Source organism: Excalfactoria chinensis, chromosome 6, assembly GCF_039878825.1.
Source record: "Excalfactoria chinensis isolate bCotChi1 chromosome 6, bCotChi1.hap2, whole genome shotgun sequence".
In the NCBI taxonomy this organism is placed as follows: domain Eukaryota; kingdom Metazoa; phylum Chordata; class Aves; order Galliformes; family Phasianidae; genus Excalfactoria; species Excalfactoria chinensis.
The window spans coordinates 19,166,936-19,189,696 of record NC_092830.1 but is presented as its reverse complement, the minus strand read 5'-3'; the positions used below and the strand labels follow the sequence as shown (position 1 = coordinate 19,189,696).

The 22,761-nt window shown below is 39.1% G+C and overlaps 1 protein-coding gene across 3 annotated transcripts in view; it reads left to right on the top strand.

Annotated features, from left to right (window-relative positions):
• SEC24C (SEC24 homolog C, COPII coat complex component) overlaps positions 1 to 22,549 on the top strand; it is a 202,411-nt gene extending 179,862 nt beyond the window's left edge. For 2 of the 3 annotated variants that reach the window (XM_072340384.1, XM_072340382.1), the window contains 22 exons: positions 537 to 678; positions 2,016 to 2,194; positions 2,755 to 3,204; positions 3,862 to 3,986; positions 5,267 to 5,335; positions 6,945 to 7,056; positions 8,263 to 8,390; positions 10,321 to 10,459; positions 11,325 to 11,440; positions 12,493 to 12,617; positions 12,849 to 13,040; positions 14,032 to 14,125; positions 15,300 to 15,416; positions 15,880 to 16,050; positions 16,414 to 16,510; positions 16,796 to 16,941; positions 17,408 to 17,546; positions 17,990 to 18,108; positions 18,450 to 18,629; positions 19,285 to 19,476; positions 19,922 to 20,011; positions 20,423 to 22,549. In XM_072340384.1, coding sequence (XP_072196485.1) covers positions 537 to 678; positions 2,016 to 2,194; positions 2,755 to 3,204; positions 3,862 to 3,986; positions 5,267 to 5,335; positions 6,945 to 7,056; positions 8,263 to 8,390; positions 10,321 to 10,459; positions 11,325 to 11,440; positions 12,493 to 12,617; positions 12,849 to 13,040; positions 14,032 to 14,125; positions 15,300 to 15,416; positions 15,880 to 16,050; positions 16,414 to 16,510; positions 16,796 to 16,941; positions 17,408 to 17,546; positions 17,990 to 18,108; positions 18,450 to 18,629; positions 19,285 to 19,476; positions 19,922 to 20,011; positions 20,423 to 20,563 — 3,263 coding nt within the window. In that variant the 3' untranslated portion in view covers positions 20,564 to 22,549. The remainder of the gene's footprint in view (positions 1 to 536; positions 679 to 2,015; positions 2,195 to 2,754; positions 3,205 to 3,861; positions 3,987 to 5,266; positions 5,336 to 6,944; positions 7,057 to 8,262; positions 8,391 to 10,320; positions 10,460 to 11,324; positions 11,441 to 12,492; positions 12,618 to 12,848; positions 13,041 to 14,031; positions 14,126 to 15,299; positions 15,417 to 15,879; positions 16,051 to 16,413; positions 16,511 to 16,795; positions 16,942 to 17,407; positions 17,547 to 17,989; positions 18,109 to 18,449; positions 18,630 to 19,284; positions 19,477 to 19,921; positions 20,012 to 20,422) is intronic. The other variant, XM_072340383.1, reaches the window with a different exon arrangement.
• The last annotated feature ends 212 nt before the right edge of the window (positions 22,550 to 22,761 follow it).

Below are 22,761 nucleotides of genomic sequence, written 5' to 3'. Positions count from 1 at the left end.
AACCTTAAAAGGCTGGAAGAATAGCCCGTGGTGGTCCCTGCTAGGCTGGGCATAAAGACAGCTGGTAGAGTGTAATTGTTCAAAACTGAATCTACTCACATGATGCTTAGTCTTCAAGAGGGGGAACTGACCTAGAATGAATGCTAGGTTTTACATAAATACTCTCCTTGCTGCAGATAAAAACAATTAGATTTGAAGGGGGAGGAACTTAATGCCTTTCTGATAAGAAAGCAGATGTTTCTTCATCAAAAAATAAAGTTGTCTTTTGAAGGTCTTCCACAATGCTTATTTCCTATTTGATCTGCGTGGAGATGTGACTACTGGCAGTGGCTAAAATATTTGTTTTCAGTTTTGCTGCTAACTTAGTTGTGTAAATGACTTGCTGCTGATAAAGTACTGATACATTAATTTGGCCATCCAAACTCTTTTCTCACTTTTTTTCCTCCCTTGATTTTTCTTGGTAGCTATTTCAAGACCTTATTCCTATGAATAATTTGTGGTTGGTTGCTTTTTGTTTTGTTGTTTTATGTCTGTAGGTTCAGTAAGACCCCTTCCAAGTTCTGGACCTCCCCCTCCAGCCAGTGGAACATCTCTTCCTTCTGGCCACCAGGGCTACAGTCAGTTTGGACAAGGAGACGTGCAGAATGGGATCCCAACCTCAACAGCACCAATGCAAAGGTATATACAAGAAGAGGAAATCATAATGCTAGGTCTCAGCCGTTTGGCATTTGGTTTGCTTTAGATCCTTTGTTTTTGCTGTGGCGGGCACTGACTTTTTTTTTTGTTTTTATCTTATTGTATCTTATTGCCCTCTCTGGGCAGTCTGTTCCAGTACTCTGACAGTAAGTTTTTCTTTGTGTTAGCATGGAACTTGCTGCATTGCAGTTTCACCTATTTCTTCCTGTTCTATCACTGCTTGCTACTGAAGAGTCCACTCCCATCAACTCGACTTCTGCACTTCAAAAATTTATGAATAGTTATGAGATCCTCTCTTAGCTTTCTCTTTTCCAGTCTGAGGAGTCCCAGCTCTCTCAGCCTTTCCCTGTATGGGAGATGCTCCAGACCCTTAATCATTTTTGTTGCCCTCCACTGGGTTCTGTCTAGGAGATCGCTGCCTTTTTTTGAGCTGGGGACTCCAGAACTGGACACAGTATTCCAGATGTGGCCTCACCAGAGCAGAGTAAAGGAGGATCACCTCCCTTGACCTGTTGGCCCCGTGCTTTTTAATGCACCTGTGTTATAAGTATAGACACCAGCTGACTAATCAAAAGCACTTCTTCAAAGTCTTTCTTTTGTCGTAATCATTTTCCCATAAATATAATTTCCTGGTTGCCAGAATATGTCTTGTTTGGAAACAATTGCTTCCACATAGTAGATGTGTTTGGTTCCTCGACAGTGTGAATTAGTCTCAATGGAGTATTCTTTTATCTGTTACTACTGTGCAATTTCTTAGCATGTTCTGTTTATTTATTTATTTATTTTATGATGATAGTTCCCTGAATTATCTTCATTTAAAGATTTTGGTGTCTTCCCCAGAGAGATACTACCACTGTGGAAGTGGCAGCAGTCCTGCTGCTTCATACTGATTACTGGTTAGAAGGGAAGGTGGTGGTTTTTTGTTGCATTTTGGTAAAGCTCAGCATTGTCAGTTGGAGAGTCCAAATCCTTTGAAGAATGGAGCCTTCTTCAAGAGTTGTGTAGGCTCTGTTGTTTCTTGTTATGTAGGCTCTATTGGAGGTTTTCTGATTTATTCTGATGACTGAAATGGACTTAACAGAAAATATTTTAAACATAGAATTCATGTTTAAAGAACCAGCAGATTTCTGTGTTGAAAGAGATTCAGATCTGCATGGGGTGTATGTAATTATTTTTCATAAACTTAATGTTGCTTAGTTTATACTATATGTAAATTATAGTCTAGTATTTATATGGCAGAACAACTTTTTAAAGACACTGAGAATTGTGACTACTTGCGTGAGGGGAATACAATGAAATTTCTTATCTCCCCTTCTCAGGCCGCCTGCTTCTCAGCCGTTCCTGCCAGGCTCAGCACCTGCGCCTGTCAGCCAGCCATCTACGTTCCAGCAATATGGTCCCCCTCCATCTAGTGTACAGCAACTCAGCAATCACATGGCAGGGATGACAATTGGCAGTACTCCAGTCTCTGCTCCTCCCCCAGCTGGACTGGGATATGGTGAGGTTTTCTGGCTATAGAAATTCATGATTGCTTTTAGTTTGTGCTAGTAATTTTCTAAGTTTTGCTCTTGTCAATGATTCATTGCCATATGTTGATGGAGATTATCTGAATGTTGATATCTGCCATGGTAAACAGTAGTTTCCTTGGCTGGTGATATCATCTCTGGGGAAAAAGAGCTGAGATTACTGCAGGGGTCAGTGCAGGAAGTATTACAGGACATGAGGAGGAATATTGGTATATTTTTTAATCATTTTACTAGATGAATCTGTGTGTGACACACAGAAACATCTATGCTTACATAAGCTGGGAGTCTACGTGCCTTGTCACTCAGCTCAGTCAAAAGATAATAAGGAAGAGTTTTCAGATCCCTTGGAAGAACGTTCACTTAAGGTTTTTATGTTAGTACTGAAATGTCCATCTGAAGGTGAAAATGGTGGACCAGTTTAGATATTCTTGCGTGAAGGAGTACTGTTTGAATTGTTTGAGTTTGGAATTAATTTTCTAGAGGAAATTGGAAAATAAAGAATAAAAATGATAGTAATACGTTTTCTTGTTAGGTCCTCCAACATCGGTTCCCCCGGTCTCAGGGAGCTTCACTGCAACAGGATCTGGTCTCTACACACCGTACACTGCGAGCCAAGGACCCCCTCCTCCCAGTGTGCCTCAAGGTCTTCCTTTGGCACAGCCTCCCTTTTCTGGTCAACCAGTACCAACTCAGCGCTTACCTACTGAAGTTCCTGGTTTTGCTCCACCTCCGTCTTCTACGGGGATTGGACCTTCCTCTTACCCTCCTTCCACAGGTGCCCCAAGGCCACCTCCCATGCCAGGCCCACCGCTGTCTGGGCAGACAGTTGCTGGACCACCGATGTCCCAGCCTAATCATGTATCCTCACCACCACCCCCATCAACTCTGTCAGGGCCTCACCCAGGTCCTCCCATGAGTGGCCTTCATGGACCACCTCCACCCACCCATCCTCCTCAGCCAGGATACCAAATGCAGCAGAACGGTGAGTATTCCTAATATAGAAGTTGTTGGTAAGATGTATTCTCTGTGTGCTACAAACTGAGAAGTGGATTTCAGGTTTGTAACTTGGAGACTTCTGGCTACAGTTCAAAGCTTTGCTCTTGTTTCCCTTTGATTAAGGACAAATCCAAGTTAAACAGTAGTATTTACCATTCTGAGCTATTTGTTGTATGGGTTTGAATCAAGTGATTATAATTAAAAAGCATAAGAAGTTATCACATGTTAATCTATTACTGTGATTTCGGGCAAATCAAAACTACCTGACAATTCTTTGTGTAACTTTAGTTTATGGCGCTGTGGGGTTGGTTATCCACTGACTATCTGGCTGTTCTGTATGCGACCTAACCAGAATGTTGCCAGTGCATCATCTTCATGCAAATTTTGATCTTGTTATTTTGAAAATAGTTATGTTGGTCTTAAATGTGTTTCTATAAGTCTGGTTTTAAGGAGGACTGTGTCAGCTTACTGAATCGCTGATTGAGATGTACTGAGCTGAAATACTGAGAAGTATTTAATCCTAGTTATCTGGAAATCATGTAGGATTCTTGTTATTTTTATGATAACTTAATGAATGGGAAGGGCCTAATGATGAACTGCCTTATGTTAGCTGTTATTTAATTTACTTTTCCTTTCTTGTAAGGTTCCTTTGGACAGGTGAGGGGTCCCCAACCAAACTATGGCGGAGCTTATCCAGGCACACCAAATTATGGAAGTCAGCCTGGACCACCACCAAAACGCTTGGATCCAGATTCAATTCCTAGCCCTGTAAGCTTACTTTGTTCTTAGCAGTGTGAACTTTTCCGTGGTGTCTTTACTTTAAACAAAACTGACAAAGACCAAAGCTGAAAGCAGGTTTCTTGTTTCAAAGAGCAACAGTCTTTTTTTTCCTGCTTACTTTTCTTTGTTATGTCCACCTTCAGTCCCTTGTTAATAAGCCCAGAAGCACTTCTTCCCTTGACAGCTGAATAAAGATGCTGCATATACATATCACTGCTTTAACTTCTCAGGGCTTTTTCAGTACTGTGTTACATTTTAGGAATCCCTGAGGTCTTAGATTAAGCTTGCTTCGCCATTTCTGAATTCTTAATTACTTTCCAAGGTGAACTAACTGCTGGTTTTGAGGTAGCAATCCATGAACTGCATGATTGAATTTTAAACTAAGGTTCACAGGAGATGATTGTAATGTTTTCTCTTTTCCTATTGCCTGGTTAGTTTTCTTTGGATCATAAAGTCAGGACACTACTTCAGTCCAACTTGGACAGCTTCACAGATTAGGATTATCTTTTGAAATGGAGGTTCTGAGGAAAAGACAAGCAGTGTTTAGCAGTGATGTGTAATATTAAGCCTGGGCGCGTTATTGTCACTAGTCTGCTATACTTTCCCTTCCACACCTCCTGGTGCTGTACTGTCATTGCCTCAGAAGGCCTGCAACTGTTGTTTGGTAGCAGGGAACTTTTCCAGGACAGTGATTACAACTGGTCCTTAAAAAAACTCTAAAAATAATATAGTTTTGAGTTACAGCTGAGATCTTTATTGCTGCTATTCAGAAGTTACTTCTATTCAAAAAAGATGATCTATTTAGATTTCAGGTTTATATAAGGCTTAGGAGTATTTTTTTTTGTGGAGTTTAAGAATCTGTAATTGCTTGTCAGCTTCTTATTTCCCACTAAATCATATCTCAAATGGCTTTTATTAGTTACCTTCATTTCAGCATGTTCTTGAAACATAAAATTCCCAATTTCTAACCAAAATGAGCACGTGAGCTACTACATCCAATAGCAGTGTGTCTCAGTATCGCAGCAAGACTGACATTTGGGATTGGTGTGTGTTGCAGAAGCTGATACGTTTCTTGTTGCATGATGAATGTCCAAATATATCTAATTCCAGTGCTTCAAGTTTGGGTAGAGAGAAGTAACACTGTTACTTTGTTTTATTATTCTCTTCTCTTTCTTTTTTTCTTTTCTTTTTTTTTTTTTTTTTTCTTTTTCTTTTTTTTTTTTTTGGTGGCACTCTTTATTTTTATACATATTTAAAAAAAAAAAAAGCAACTTAATGAGCTGCCACCCCAGCAGAAACCCAGGCACAGAATAGACCCAGATGCAATTCCTAGTCCAGTAAGTGCTATATATATGTCAATTGTAGTCTGTGTTGGTGACCATCTGTGCATGCATGAAGCCTGAACTTCACCTCATTAACCCTTCGTCACTAACCCTGTATCCATTCTTTGCTATGTCTTGCTCACCTTATCAAAATGAGTGTGATAACACCACAAGAGGTTGTTAAAATCTCTTCTGTGATGTTTGGTGAGGCTATAGAAAATAGACTGTTACAGAAACAGATCATGAAGAATGTCTCCCCTTCGCTTAATCTGTTCCTTAGAATGCATCCATCAGATTACATGGCGTTTTAAGTGTTGTCAGTGTAATTGTCCGTATAGTGTGTTCTGTGTTAACACACACACCTTGTGAGCCTTTGTAGCCACGTCTTTTACCATTTCTGAGCAGAATTTGGTTGCAGTTCTCGTTGATAGTAGTACTGGGCTAATGCTTTGAAGTTCTACAGCTGAGGAGACACTCTTTTCTTTTGATGTTACTTGCTGATGTAAATCTAGTTCACTACTATAAAGCATGGGGAGCTAGAAACATTCCTTCATTATCTGTGCTCATTTGTAACCATTATATTTTGATTTTGAAAATACAATGGTTATGTCTAGAGAATTTAACTGAAGAAAAAGCAGCTACCTTTTGCACTGGAAGGTGAAAAACCAAGTTACCTTTGTACCAGTTCTTCCTTGTTCAGCTAAATTTGGTCATAAAAGAGCTACAAGCTGTGAGGTCATCAATGTCAATCAGTCTGTAGACTTTTGAGATGGGATTTGATTTAAGTGAGAAAAGTCTGATGGGTGGTATCATTTTCTGGTAATTTGGTGTCTGTAGTGGAAGGCTGGAAGTTCTGCTGTGCACAGTTCCACATTTCACAGTTTACTCTAATCAAAGGTACGTGTGATGGCAAAATAAGATCAGAAGAATTGTTGCTAGTTTTAATTTTCGATTCAAATGCCGGCATAGTAAAGGTAATTAAAACTATGCAAGGATGATCTTCTGTTTATATGCAAAGTTCAATGGATGTTTTAGTCAACTAAAACTGTTTGGTGCTTTTCTGTTCTCTGTAGGACGTTTGTGTTAATGACAAAATTGTAATTCTAATAAAAATGAAAGTTTTCACTTGTTCTGTGAAGTTTAATCGTGAATCATTAATAACTCTCTATTGAAACTTCACTTTCTGCATCTCCAGAAAGCACCAGGAATGTAACGGAAAGGAAAAGTCAGGTCATCTTTACAACTTCAGCCTGAGACTAAAATAAGCTTCAGATTTTAATTTGGCTATGCTCAGTAAGAAAGGAACACTAGCAAAAATTCCTTTCTTGAGCTAAATTTCTTTCTCGAGATCGGATCAGATCACAGCACACCAAGTCTGCTACTGTTCAACATACTTGGGAAAACAGTGCAACTTGAATGTTATTTGTTAGTCATTCAGTATGATTTGAAATCCAGCTGAGAGGTGACTGCTTGATAAAACATATTTACTTTAGGCTCGTTATTTTTTAGAGGTAGTGATGTTTGCCTCAGGTTCCCTTTTCACTGCATTGCAGATGCAAATCTTTTGTTATCCAGGGCTTTCAAACCAAGCCTCCAAAGATCAAGTCAGTGTTTTCCATTGTAGATTCAAGTGATTGAAGATGACAGAAGTAACCGTGGATCAGAACCATTTGTCACTGGAGTGAGAGGGCAGGTCCCGCCTCTCGTCACTACCAATTTCTTGGTCAAGGATCAAGGTAAAGCAACCAATCCACAGCCGAAAAAGATGTTTCCTAGGGCAGGTTACTGGGACCAGCATAAGCAGCAGATGAAGCTTTTTCTGTAGAGCTATGTCATGATAGCTCAGAATTGAAATATACCAGAGATATTGTTTCAATTCATCTGAAAACAGTGTATAAGTGGGATGTTATTTGGTCCATGGGTTTCATAGAGTTTCTCTATTAATTATTATTAGAGAAATAATAATATTATAATTAATTATAATATAACCGCCTATGTAAAACTTCAGAATCCAACAGTACAGTCAGGTGCTTCACTTCTCAGCCAGACTTAAATAATTAGGAATGTCTGAGTTGAGATTTTTGCCCATGGCATGGTCTACTCTGCAGAGTATGGAGCAAAGATTGGAGCAGGAATGTTTTTTAGAGATTTAAATTGAGGGTTCAGTAGAGTCAGATTTGCCTGTTTTGATTTTGGGGCTTATATTATACACTGTTAATCATACACAGGCGTTGCCTTTGGAATTAAGTTTTATGTAATTGTGGAGTTAAGTTTATGTAATTTTTATGGCCTCATTCCAATTCAGGGTATTCATTCTTTAATTTGGTGATTCTGTAGTGTGGGAAGAAGGGTACATTTGTTTGCTGGGCACTTGTCTAAGTGTCCATCTGCTTGTCTGTGAGGTGAAATTTCACTGCACAAGAATCAGTAAAGAATGAGTTTCATGTGAGAATTAAGTACATAACCTTACACAGGTTGCAAAATACACAGTTGCATATGAAACTGGAAAGTGTATTTAATTTTATCAAAAGAAAGTAGGGATGTTGTCTCCCTCCTTTCATGAAAAGCCTTATGGAAGATGTATGGTGCTCTGTTCACACAGTTCAGTGTTTTCCAATAGGTGTTTTTCACACAGTATCAACTGTATTTTAAAAACTGAAGCACAGTCTTAAAGTGTACTTCACAGACCTCCAAGTACAGCTGATGGTTGTCAAGATGTCTTTTAACCAACTAAGTGAAGCTGAGAAACAAGAAACTTGCACACATAAAATAATGATCACAGCAGAAATATTTATTGAAGCAAAGAATAGGGTTATATATTTTGAGGATCAAGTTCCATTTGTAGAGGAGTAGTCTTCAGCACAGCTGGAGGTATCTTGATTTCTGTTCTTGAATATAAACTTGTGCTAAAATTTGTCGGGATTTGTTCCTTTGTTCTCCAGGTAACGCAAGCCCCCGCTACATAAGATGCACATCTTACAATATTCCCTGCACCTCAGATATGGCCAAACAGTCCCAGGTTCCTCTAGCTGCTGTCATAAAGCCGCTTGCTACTCTACCCCCAGAGGAGGTGAGAACTGTATGCAGTTACACATGTACTGTATGCTGTCTGAACTTGTCGGGGGAATGTTGTTACATGTTCACATTTAACAGATACCTTGTTTAAATTTCAGCAGTAGACATGTTTAAGTAAGGAGAGCTGGGTAAATGCTGGTTGTTGTGTAAATATGCAATAGGGAAGCAGAAAATTATTGTTCAGGATGTTTAATATCTCTGCTGTTTTGTTTTTTTATATTAAGTGTCAAGCAACCCTCTGACCAAATGTCCAAAATACTAGGATGTTAATAAATGCGTGCACTTTCAATTATCTCAGTTTCTTTCTTGGCCTGTGGTATTTAAATGGTTACTAATCACTCATATTAAGTGTTGCCTAGGGTATCTAGTTGTGGAATTGGATGAGAATGTATCAAGTAGCACTCATTAAGCTAATGTTGTGTACTTGCACAGCACTGGGTGGAATAATTGACAGTGCAAGACTGAACACCAGGCTCTGCTGAACTGTGCTTGAATTTCACAGCATTCATTCTGTGCAGCCCTTTCTTCTAGGTGTAATAAGTGACTGTTCAGCTCTTCTACCCACTCCATCTGGTTGCTGGGGAGAGTTAGGAGTTCCAATGATATTGGAGCTAGAAACTGTATTAAAGTATTGCAAATACTGTGGCTACTGTGTAGCATTAGCTTACTTAGAGCAGTGACGTAAAGACAAACTTGTGAAGTTTTACTCTGAGTTTGCAGTGTTCTGTGCCTTGTTAAACTTAACTTCAGCAAGGAATGTTCTCTGGAGTTTAAGGGTAGGGTTTACTTCATTTTATTAATCTTCCTAAACTGTGATTTAGGTTTTGAAAATTGGTTTGTGATAAAACTGAATTGTGAAATTAATGCCTGCATTTCGATGAGGTTTAAAAGGAGCACAAGAGGTGAATGTTATCTTGTTGGAGAAACCTGGAGGCACATTTTTAGAGTTTTACAGTCAACTAGTTGATAACTCTATGGTGTAGTTAGTCCTTGAACAAACACTTGTGATATCCTGAATGAACTAAATCTGGACACCATTAATATCATGTAAGCTAAAAGCAAGCAGTTACACCTATTGTGCTAGATTCTTGATTTTGAAAGGTGTGGTAAACTATGAATGCAGATCATAGCTTCCAGAATTCATCAGTCATTCTACAGGGAGTCCTCCTCATTTTGAGACTGAGAAGCTGCAGAAGTTGCCAAACATCTTCATCTGTTTTGACCACAAACACATTGTTATGTAGGTAGGAGTTTAAAAATGGTTCGCTCCACAGCAGTTTTAAAGGACTTGCTGTACAGTAGGGTTGGGGCAAGCAGAACTGATGAATATGTTTCAATTCATGGTGATCTTCAAGAATGAGTGTGATCAGTTTAAGTTTGTGAAGTTAATCTGGATGCTTTAATTCTTAAATATGTGGAATGCAGTAACTGACTGACTTTTTTTTTTTAATCTTGCTCTTTACAAAGGGGAAATAGAGGAGGTAGAGAGTGAAGTTTAAAAAACAAAAAGTAAAAAATGAAATAAAATTGTGCTTACTTCTGTGGGGTTATCACAGCTGTTATTTGCATGGCTTCAGTCTTCTGTGCTCATTTGAGATCTATCCATGCTATGCTGTGTGGCACTCCTGCTCTTCAAGCAAGCTACTATATAAGGTAGTGCAGCAGCATGCAGCAATATTTGCTTGTGTCAAAGTGGGATAGCCCATTAGTGACTGCAGCTTACAAGGGAACTGCTGTGTTGAGAGCTTGGATTAAGAGACATTTTTTAAATACTTGTTCAGGCTTCTTTTGTGTTCTCTCCTGCAGCTGCTGAAATGCTAAATCCTGTACAACATACAGGGTAATTGTTGTAAGCTCTGCAGTATGTGTGGTCAATTTTATTTGTAATCATCCGTCCTTTTTTATTATTTTTCCTGTTTGCACAGACCCTTCCTTATTTGGTAGACCATGGAGAATCTGGTCCTGTCCGATGCAATAGGTGCAAGGCCTACATGTGCCCTTTTATGCAGTTTATTGAGGGCGGAAGAAGGTTCCAGTGCTGTTTCTGCAGCTGTGTCACTGAGGGTAAGGTTTCTTCTGAAAACCAGGCTCTGGGCACTACTGATCTTTGAACAAGATTCACAACAATGAATCTTAATCGTGTTACAGTCATTTATAATGTATGCTATGCTTTAACGTGACTACTCTTGGGAAAACAACCACCAACCAAAGAAAAAAAAGATGATCAATTCTCATTTCAGAAATGATGCTCAAATTAGGTAGGCACTTATGCATTGCAGCATTATAACTTCAAATTTGGAACATGAAGTACTTGTCGCATGATGTATCGTGTTTTGAGAAGCTATTTATGGTCTGGATTAATATCCAGACAGTAGCAAAAATTAGGAAGTTCTTTTTTTTTTCTTCAAAGTTTCTTTGGATGCTCTCTGGAGGTGAGATTGCAGGTAGATCTGCTGTGTCTGGATAGGAGTGTTCAGTACGTGCCAGTTAGTATTTGTTGCTCTTCTCAATCAATATAAAACACGTTCCCTCTTAAGCAGAAGCGGCTGTGTGCTGTTCACAAATCATTTTTTACTGCTTTTACAGGACTGGTATTTTTTCCTTTGGATTTTTCTGAAGGATTTAGTCCAAAGAGCATGTTGCAGTGATCTCTCTGATATGAAATGTAAAATGAGAACGTAAAGGAGATTAAAGAAAAGCGCAGTGGTGATTACATAATGTGCCAATTTGTGCATAAGACAAACTAGAAGCAGTTCATCTGTATCTGTTGGATTTAATGATATTCTTAAATTGGAGCAATGATTCTTGTAATGCTTGCATATTAGCTGGTTTTCCTGGAGTTCTGTCTGAACCAGCTGTTGTCACATTAGCTCTCTAGTGGCAGTGTTTATCGTGGTTACATCTCTGAAGTTGTTTTAATTCCCTCCAGTGCCAGCTCACTACTTCCAGCATTTGGATCATACTGGAAAGCGAGTAGACTTCTATGATCGACCTGAGTTATCACTGGGTTCGTATGAGTTTCTGGCAACAGTTGACTACTGCAAGGTACAGTATGTGTTTATTACTATGTTTTTGTTTTGCTTTTAAGTAAAAACCTACTATTAAAGTCATGGAAAAGTTCTTTGTTGTAGTTGCCTCTGTCATTCTCTTCTGGAGCCATATAAGCGCTTACAGCTGGAACATGCTTTGTCACCATAGCAGTTCTGCAGGAGAAAGTGTCTCTTGATAGTCTTTGGGGCATGATGAGAAGATAAAAGAGGTTCAAGAAAAATGCAGTAGTGATCATATTATGTGCTACTCGGTACAGAAAATGAGCTTACCCTATTGAAATTAAAATTCAGCTTCAGACGTGGTCGTTAAAACACAAGAATAGGGTGGAAATATATGTTGTTAGAGCTATTTCATTTTTGACTGAAGACTTAAATCATAACTGACTTCTAAGCATGATAGGTTGTGTGCAGTGCATGTTAAAGCAGCTTAAAACCATGATGAAAAATAGATGCCTCAATGTTACAATTTTATGCTAGTTATCTTCTGATGCTTCAGGTTTAGTGAAAGAAAAATCCATTATGTTCCAATTAACAGCTTAAGATACGTTTTTAAGTCAAACGAGATCTTCTGAAAATTGTGGTTTGCTTTTGCTTTATGTTTGTTCCTTTCAATATGGTCGGTAGACTTGAGAAAACTGTTCCCAAAGTAAACTTGATATTTAAGTAGAAGGAGAAGGTTGCAGCTCTTGGAGAAAAATGTTTTGCTCTGTATTGAAGGAATCATCTAAAACAAGTCCTAGACAATTCCAGGGTCTTAAACTACAGGAGACATCACTTTCTACTTTCATCATCTGTCCTCAGTTGTGGCTGGGCTGCAGTTCACCGAGCAAAATCTTTCAGGGACATGTAATGCTGGTCTGTTTCAAGCATAGAGTGCTTACCCATCTTTGTTAGTTGGACAGGGATGGAGATGTGATCTGAAGAAACAATTGCTTTTCACAAGTGGAATGTACATGAAAGTTATTAAAATTTGGGCCAGCATCCATTTGTCCATGTTAAAGAGCAGTTAGATGAACTTAATGTGACTTCTTTTCCTTTGTTCCACAGAATAACAAGTTTCCCAGTCCACCTGCTTTCATTTTCATGATTGATGTATCTTACAATGCTGTGAAGAGTGGCTTAGTGAGACTAATATGTGAAGAATTAAAGTCAATCCTAGATTATCTGCCCAGGTAAGGTACACTGTAAATTGTATCCAGTCCAAAAGGGGGAAACTCACTTTCTCTCTTTAAAAAAAGCCTTTGAAGCTGTTGTTCACAAAGAGATCGAGCAGAACGTCTTTGAGTACTTTCTAGCTGAAACAGATTTCCTTCCTTTCATTTTTTCCTTATCCCTTACTGTGCTGTGTTTTGTAGAATGATTTCACTCACTGGCTACTTAGATGTGAATTATGTCTCTTACAGGGAAGGCAACATGGAGGAGTCAGCCATTCGAGTAGGCTTTGTCACTTACAACAAAGTGTTACACTTCTATAACGTGAAGAGCTCATTGGCACAGCCACAAATGATGGTTGTCTCAGATGTGGCAGACATGTTTGTGCCACTCCTTGATGGCTTTCTGGTGAATGTGAATGAGTCCAGGACAGTTATTACCAGGTAACTGAAACTGAGTTATGATGTGTGTAATAAATGTCTAATTTGGTAGATTCAGGTGTTGCATTTAAAAGTGTAACGTTCACTGATTCTTTCTCCTGTTATACACCTAGACTCTATGTATTAGCTTTCTATACTGCTTCAGATTAAACTTCAGGAGAAAACAGGACAATTCTTTAAGTAAGGGCATATTTGGCTTGACAGTGGGTGTATATAATGGAATTTGGAGCAGGTGGGTCCTTATGGGTAAACAAGCAAACCAAAGAAAACGCACAAATATGATGCAGAGTGTAATTTGTAAGAATACCGAAGCATTGTCTTTAAGGCAGCTACCTGGGGAACTGTACAGTAAGACAACAGATATTTCCAACTTTGGGTCTGGAGAAAATTAAATGAGCAGAACAGAGAAGATAAAATTTAGAAGGAAAGAAAAAGAAATCGGTGGAATTTTGGCAAACTAATATTAATTAAACTATGGTGCATTGTTAAATAGGTTTTGGGAACTAGACAGTGCATGCTTTTTTTCTTTTTTAAATAAAATTATAGCTGTATATTATGTAGTGGACTAAACAGAACAAATGCAAAGCTGTGTATTAAACCAATTAGTGCACAGATGTTGGCAAAGAGGTGCAAAGTGTTGCTAGACTTTCTTTCTTAAGAGTTTACTTAGCAGTATACACTGGAATATATTCAAAAAGCAAGACTACAGAGGAGCTGTTGATATAGGCATCAGCTGAAGCTGCTGAGAAAGTCAGTGAGGGATAACAAAGCATGAGTTCTTTTCCACAGCAAAGTAATGATGTGCCAAATACTGGGAAGAATAAGTTTATATACGTGTGTCTTTTTGTGTATACAGGCATATGCACACTTTATATATAGTTAGGGACTCTTGTTTAAGCCACCTAGTCTCATAGTTCACCAACAGCATCTCTGTGTGGCTTTACCATGTAAATATAATCTTCCCGCGTTTTTCCTTTTTCTTGCTTTTTGTTAGCTTGCTGGACCAGATTCCAGAAATGTTTGCAGATACAAGAGAAACAGAAACTGTTTTTGGACCAGTGATCCAAGCAGGGCTGGAAGCACTGAAGGTTAGTCAATGTGTTGTCGTGACAAATTGTTTTCTCTACTCTGGAGTTCACATTCATACACTTCTAAGGAAAATCCAAAAGTTTTTCTAAGTTTTGTTGTTGTAAATGGACTTGCTACGTGTAGGGAGTACTTGGTTGTTAAAGAAGGTGCACATACCTCCAGTTCTATGTAGTTGGCTCTTCTTTGCCTATCTTTTTAAAGCTTTTATACACGAAGCACAAGAAATGTGGCTTAACCTTGGTGACCTGGCTGCATTATTTTGCTTTTAACAGTTTCCAGAATCTACCAAAAAAAATGCAATTTTTCCAAAATTAAAACCAGGTGCTGAGCTCTATCACGTCTTATTTAGGTGTTCTGTAATGCAGTATCTTTCTAATGCTGTGCTTGAATTATAATCTTCAGTTAAAGGAAAGAAAGCAATCTATTGAAGTTACCCATACCAATGTGTTAACCCAGTAAACTTTTCCAAAACTCACTTATTCCAGTACTATGTAACTGCACGTTTTCATTAACTCAGACTTGTGTGTAGTGATGAAGTTCATTTTCTGTATGATTTCCCCCAGATCTGTTCTTACAGCTTTATTTGTCTGTTGTGTATGTTCTCAGAGTATCCCCTGTGCTCAGATTTGGTGACAATTCTTCAGTGAAGACACAGTGCTAACTACCAGTTGATTTCTCACATACTGTATTTGGCAGAGCAGATAACCTACTGAACTTTGGCTAATGTTCATATAAGCTATTTATTTAAAACTATTTCTCGAAAGTCAGGCTACAAAATTATTTTCTATTTCTTTGACTTTTCTATTCCTACAAGCTCAGCAGCTGTAAATCAGAATAAACTGATCTAATTCATTTGTTCAAAACCTTTTGTAGCTGCTTTGGAAAATTAAGACCTCTTTGTCTTGTAGCCAGTCCTTTTTTCCCTGCCATGGAACTAGCACAGGTCCAGAAGAACAGAAGTTTCATTTTCTGTAACTGATCTGTGCTCTCTGTGATAGGTATCACTGATACAACCAATGATTACCGAGTCTGTGTGTCTGATGCACGTGAACTTCCTGACATAAAGAAATGAAGCAATAAAGATGCTTGTATGTGTGTTCTTGAATCACATTTTCCCTGAAGATTTTCATTAAATGTTTCTAACCTGAGCATCTTCACCCCTCTCTTCTGCAGGCAGCTGAGTGTGCTGGCAAGCTCTTCATTTTCCACACCTCTCTGCCCATTGCAGAGGCCCCAGGGAAGTTAAAGAACAGGGATGATAAGAAACTGATCAACACAGATAAGGAGAAGGTAATCATGACTTGCATGATGCTTATGGTACAGTTCTACATTGTACTTTACATGGGATAAAATAAATCTGACGTCTCATTGAAAGACCAAGAAGTGGGAAGCATATAATGTAACCATCAAAGCTATTATCTTTCTACATTATGCTTTTATCTTCTGCTCTCAAGCAGAGATGTAGACAGCTCTGGTGAGAAGAAAAGCTATGTCCTAGTTTCTTATACAGGATAAAATACTGTAGGTGTGTTAAAGTAAACAGAATTCAGGATTAAAGCAACGTGTAAAACAGTTTTCATGACGTTTCACTGTTTTCCAAAGGCAGAGTTAGGAAGGCTTTCATATAATCCTAATTTTCTTTAAGTTAGACGTAGTGTAAGATTTTTTTGACTGTGATTATAATCCCACTCTTGTGTGTTTGGTTTTTTTTAAACCACAAACTTTTGATCTTGTCTCTGACTTCCTTTCTTAGACTTTGTTTCAACCTCAGACAAGCTTCTACAGCAATTTGGCCAAGGACTGTGTAGCCCAGGGCTGCTGTGTGGATCTGTTCCTGTTTCCAAACCAGTATTTGGATGTGGCAACATTAGGTGTAGTAACTTATCAGACAGGAGGCTCCATTTATAAGTATGCATATTTCCAGGTAAGAGCTCCACTGAATCAGGCAGATATTTGGTCTGGATAAAAGTTACTGCTCAGTTTTCAGTTCTTCTTTGTGGTGTAAACCATAGTAAAGAAGAAATTTAAGTAACTCTTGATCTCGAAAGCAGTGCAAGATTCTCACCGAAAGGATTGTTAGCTTTGCCTTTATGCAAAGAATATATTAGGAGCAACGTGCTATTCTGTTAACTTCTAGCATGATGTTATAGCAGTAGGGCTATATGTGTTGACTGATGATTTTCAAGTACTACTGCGAGTGATACCCTTTTGAAAATGGCTCTGTAATTTATGTAGTAGCTCTGATTTATGATTTATGGTGAAACTTGATTTATTGATCATGTTTTAGCTTGAGGCAGACCAAGATAGGTTCCTGAATGACTTGAGAAGAGATGTTCAGAAAGAAGTGGGATTTGATGCTGTGATGAGAGTACGTACAAGCACAGGTGGGTGTTAGCGTAAGTAAGCATGAATAAATTGACCACTTGCGGTATGCCATATGGGAAGTAACAGTTTTTGTCATTATTTAAAACTTCCTGAAGCTATGCTATGCAAAAAGCTCTCTTAAAGCTTTGGCATTTTAGAGTCTCTTGAAGTCAAGAGTCTGAAGTCTCTTGAGATAATTTGTTTTCCTGTGATGGGATGTTCAGGATTCCGGAGGCTGTGTTGTTATCCTGATAAAAAGTGTGACTGATTTATTTATGTACTTTTTTTATATCCTCCTTTTGTAGGCATTCGAGCAACTGACTTTTTTGGAGCTTTTTATATGAGCAACACAACTGATGTAGAGATGGCAGGTTTGGATTGCGACAAAACAATCACAGTTGAATTCAAGCATGATGACAAACTGAGTGAAGACAGTGGTGCGCTCCTCCAGGTGAGGTGGAGGGCAGAAGGCTTTCTAGAAAAGAGGAAGGGAACTAATTCAGAATTGTTATCAATTGTGTGCTAAGGCCAGAACCAAAGCCTAAGTGGGTAGTGCACCAATTGAAGAAGACAGTTATTGCTTTGAAATCGATGCTCCCTCAGGGAACTGTTCATTGTTTCTATCCCATTACTGTACTCCTAACCTTTCTTAGGTCTTAGGATGGCCTGAAAAGTTTCAATCCACAGTCTCTTTTCCAAGGCAAGATTCTATGGTTAAAAACATTTGCCACTTGTTATCTTTCATTGATGCTGATTGTTAGCAGGTGCTTTTAGCTTATTGTGCAGATTCTTTATGTAATTTTCTTGCTTATTAAAGCATCCGAGTCCTAATTTTTAATGAAATATGCTCAAGCTCTGCCTAACTTATTGTAACAGTACCTCATTCTGCTATACCCTGGTGTTTTTGTCTTGTACAGTGTGCTCTGCTATATACAAGCTGTGCGGGACAGCGACGACTCCGAATTCACAACCTCTCACTGAACTGTTGTACGCAGCTTGCTGACCTCTATCGAAATTGCGAGACAGACACACTTATAAATTACTTGGCTAAATATGGTAAGAATAGATATGTTAAGAAGAATCGTAACCTTTAACTGCTGTTCAAATGCCCATTGTTGTTCTGTGACACTTGTTCAGTCTTCTTGAATTAACTGTCAGGTGGCAGTCTTGATACTGCAGTCACTTAGGAGAAAGAGCACAAAACTGATGATAGTATTGTTGCTTAGGACAAGAGCTTCAGGTAGAAGATATAGGCCTATCAATCCTACAAATTGTTATCTGTATTTTTGGAGCTTTGTATCAAAAACTGTCTGAATTCATAATTTTGCTTATTTTTGGACCACGTGTCCAAAAACGTGCTTCAATTGTTTGTACTTGAACTATTCCCCAGGTATAAACAACAGTTGTTTAGATTTACTCTGTGGAAATGGTGTTGGTTTTTCTTTAACTGTTAGTCAGTCATTTCATAGCTGTCTCATACATTTCTTCTTTCTCTGCAGCATATCGTGGAGTTCTGAATAGTCCAGTAAAGGCCGTACGAGATTCACTGATAAATCAGTGTGCCCAGATCCTAGCTTGCTATCGAAAAAACTGTGCTAGTCCATCTTCTGCTGGCCAGGTAACTTAATTTGAGTCATGGACTCAAATACTAAAATGTGATTTTAGCTGATTCCTTGGTATTTTGCCTATTCAAACATAAAAGTAGAGAGACTTTATTAAAATAAAAGTAGAGAGAGTTGAAGCTACATTTGAGAGTGACTTGTTGGACATCTTTCTGAAGCTCAGAAAACACTGCCTGCTCTAGTTACATTACTTCTGCAGGTCTATATTATATATAGACTGTTGGTTTTCTATTCTCACATCTATACTACACTGTTGGTTCACTGTAGCCTTGTTTTATCAGGCGTAAGCTCACTCAGCAAGAGAACTGAACGTCTTCTGTATGTTTGTGACTTGTAGCTGATTCTTCCTGAATGCATGAAGCTGCTGCCTGTGTACTTGAATTGTGTGTTGAAGAGTGATGTCCTTCAGCCTGGTCCAGAGGTCACAACAGATGACCGTGCCTACATTCGTCAGTTAGTCACATCCATGGACGTGGCAGAAACAAATGTTTTCTTTTATCCCAGGCTTTTGCCCCTGGTGAGTAACTTGAGACTTTATTAACACTTGAAATTTGCTGTTGTCTTGATTCATCCTAATGACTGGCATCTGTATTTTATCGATGGAAAGCCAATTGAGAGCTGTTTGGGATCTGGCATCTGTTGAGATACTTCAGTTAATTTCAGTCAGTGCTAGGTACGTTTCTGCATCTAGTGAAGCTTTGTTGAAGGATTTGCTCTGAGCTGTGAGCGCGTAACCAGTGGCATGGAAAAATCTTTTGAATCTGTGGTAGCTATTTGTTTTTTGTTTGTTTTTTTTTTTTATTTTAAGGCTTTTTAAGTCTTGCTGTAGTTTTAATTGTTGCAGGGCAACAACTCTTACTATTCTCACTTTCCAGTATTGTAGTTGCTGAAATAACACTAAATAGCAATTACATTCATGCTCCAGGAAGCAGTATTGAAACTACAGATTACTTGAGGAGCAACCTCTGTTTTCTTTTGTTAATCGGTAGTCTCTTGTCAGTGTCATGTTCAGTAAGAGAACTAGTCAAGAATGATGAGACTTCAGTCACAGCTGTTGCACCTGTTGTTATAAACATTAAAAACAACACTAAGGTCTTCTGGCAGAAATTTTCAGGACTTCTTAAAATGTTTTTGTTTTATAACCGTGATTTCTTTACTTCACTCTGAAACAGACCAAAGCAGATGTTGACAGTGACTCCTTACCGGCAGCAATCCGAAACTCAGAGGAGCGTCTCTCCAAGGGTGACATATACCTGCTGGAGAATGGACTGAACATCTTCGTGTGGGTGGGAGTGAACGTGCAGCAAAGCCTGATCCAGAACCTCTTTGGAGTGTCTTCCTTCAGTCAGATTAGCAACACCTTGGTGAGCTGGATGGCAGTGTGGGAGATGCTGTCTGTGGTCATCACCTAGTAGTTGAAACATTGAGAAAACAACTTGAAAATAGTTTTAACTCTTTTGTGTTAGTAACAATGAGAGGCATGGCTGTGGGAGACTAGTGGAGACATTGAGTCTGAGCATGTACACTTCTTTTTGCCTAGCTTAATTTGGCAAGCCACATTGCCATTGGTGATAAGGAGAACAGCTGATACGTAAATGGAGCAATTATTGATTTTTAGTTTTGATACCATGTGATATTTTCTTCTTAAGTAGCTAAAGTCAAAGAAATTGTGACAGTAAATACATTTGTAATGTTAAATAATATGCCAATGCTGCTGTGTTGTTGTTTTGTTTTTTGTTTTTTGTTTGTTTTTTAATGTTGCTATATTTCTTCACCTGACTAATGGGGGTTGAATATCTTCCATTCCAGAGTACCCTGCCTGTCTTGGAAAACCCCTTTTCAAAGAAAGTGCGGTCTATTATTGACATGCTTCACCTGCAGAGATCCCGATACATGAAGGTAAAAGTGCTGATCCTTATTCATAGCTCTTATTTGCCTTCTCTTTAACTCCTAGCAAAGCAGGTGATGCTGATCCTGTTCATCTAATGCTGAGTACAGTCCTATATCTGTGATTCAAACATACACGTTTTTTCAAGGATCTGAAAAAAAATAATCTGATATTAGTTCTAGCATTCTTGCTTACCATAGCTTTAAAGCTAATGTTGTTCAGTCTAATTCTACTTCTCCACAAACCACATATGTAGAGTTTTATTTCTAAATATGAGTGGGACTTAACCCAGCACAAGCATGAAAGTGAAAGCACAGAAGCTCTATTTGCTGCGTTTCTAGTTGTCTTGGTTGTATTTTGAGCTATCTTCTATTTTTTCCCAAGAGCATGAATTGCACTAACTATCATGTTTTTGTTTGTAGTTAATAATTGTGAAACAAGAAGATAAGCTGGAAATGCTCTTCAAACATTTTCTGGTGGAGGATAAGAGCCTGACTGGGGGGGCTTCGTACGTGGACTTCCTGTGTCACATGCACAAAGAGATTCGGCAGCTACTGAGCTAGAGGAGGGAGTGGTGCTGGAACTCAGCAGTGACATTTCAGTCTTCTCTAATGGTCTGATCGGAAGGTCCAGCGCCCTCAAGAAGGACAACATAGAAATCTGTACAATTCCATAATTTTTAATACACATGACATAAGCAGAAATCCTTTCAACCTCTCCTGGTCCCGTGCGAGAGATGAATTCTTTTTCCTGGTGAGGGCTGAAAAAAAAAAGAAAGAAAATAAGGGCCTTTGATACCAGGTCTTTTACTTGTATCTAAATTGTTTCCTGTGCTTGGCAGGAGTTCATCCCCCACCCCATGCTCGCTAATCCCGTTGTAATGAATGTAGGTTTTTTTTCAGTTCACTGTACATGATTCAACATTGGGTGAAAAAGCGATAACTTCAAAATTTCTAGTAGTTGCTGTGTGTTTGTATGGGCGCGTGTGCATGCTCTTGGTGTAAAGAGGATGCGCAGGTTGGGAGGGCAAGAGGCAGGTCTGGTGATGGGAGCTGGAGCAGCCAAATGTTTCCTTAGTCTTTGTAGAGGAAAACATGACATTGCAGAGCACAAATGTATCGTATTTGTCTGAACCAGAAATCTTCCAAAAAAAAGAAAAAAACATAAAAAGCCAGTAGGCAGCAGGACGAATTTATTTCTGCCATCTTCCCTGTACTGTTAGTTGCTCTGCAGATGCGCACTGGAGGAAGTAATAGTTCAGTAACTAACCATCAGCAGCTTCTGAACAGCACAGGGGTAGAGTCAGTGCTTCTTATTGGTGTGAGCGGTGATTCCTTTCTCATTTCACAGCCCTGTGATAATATCCTACTCAGCCCATGTTCTGTGGCCTCTCTTCTTCTGCAGAGTTCACCTTGTCTATCCAGATGGCAGCGAGAGCAAAATCCTCTTAAAGTTGAGCAGAAAATACTTGTTACAGGGCGATCGGGGGCTGTGTGGGAGCCAGATGATAAGGAAGTGGCCACTTTCAACTGTATTGTTGTGATTCATAGCAGACAAGCAGGAGCATGAGTTGTACTGACCCAAACTGAGACAGAGCTTTGTACCCTGGATTACAAGGAACTGGGGACAAAAGCTGAGGTTTAGACTGCCCTGTATTAGGTATGGCAAGTACCTGATCGCAGTTACTGGGAAGAGTTTTGGCCGTAGGGAAGATTCATCACTGAACATTTATACCCTCTCTCCATTCTACCTACTGATCAGCTTGTGCAAAGCCTTTTTATAAGCCTGTTTGTTAAACTGAAATACCTCAGACGTTTGAGTCCATCTGTGTCGGCCGCTCTGCCACTCCATTCTGCTGGGGCGGCTGAGAAGACTCCTGTGAAGGAGCAAGTGCAAATGAAATTCAGAATCGTAAGGGCTTTGATTCTTCACTTTGGGAAGGAGGATTGTGTAGTACTTTGAGCACTTAACAAGCGTTCTTCAACTTCCCTGGAGTTTGGAGGGGGAGGAAAAACTGTGGGTGGTTTGAGGAGCTATTGTGTGGGCTTGTGGTTTCACAGGAAAGTCCTTATCAGGATCAGAAAAATACCGGGCCGTGGTTTTAGTTCCTTATCCTGTAGCCTGTATATAAGTCCATTTTTCTTACAATGCTGCTGATTCGTCTTCCCTCCCATCACTACATAGAAAAGGGAGTATGGAGAAACTCTTTGACAAAGTAGCTGACACAACCTTCCTTGTTTATGTATGAACGTGGCTGATGTTTTACTCCACGCGTTGCCTCCAACCAAAAGAGCTCAAGAATTTTTAACCAGAAGGGGACAAACTTCCCAGGAATATAAGGCTCAGCAACCACGAATTTCCACAGATACTAATTTCTAGTGTTAATACTGAGGGGCGCGGGGGTGGAAATGAGATCATAAATGAACCTTTCATTTTCCTCACTTTTTTTTTTTTTTTTTCCAATGCATCTTTTAATTTGTAAAGAAATAAAAATATATGAAGATGTATTTTATGTCATTGTTAGTAAATAAAACACTGCTTATTTTTCCAAACCCTGTATTTTGCGGGAGGGAGGAGAGGGGAGGAAGGGCTGAGGTCTGGCCGAGCGCTTCTCAACCTCTAAGAACAGCTTTGATCCTTTTCTTCATTGTGAACGGCGGTAAGAAATTCAACGGGAGCCAGCAGCCAAAAGGCGCTGTTTAATCTCCGTGAGGGTTTTTATTTCAGAGCTCGCGTTTTGCAGCGAGCAGCGCTCTGCAAG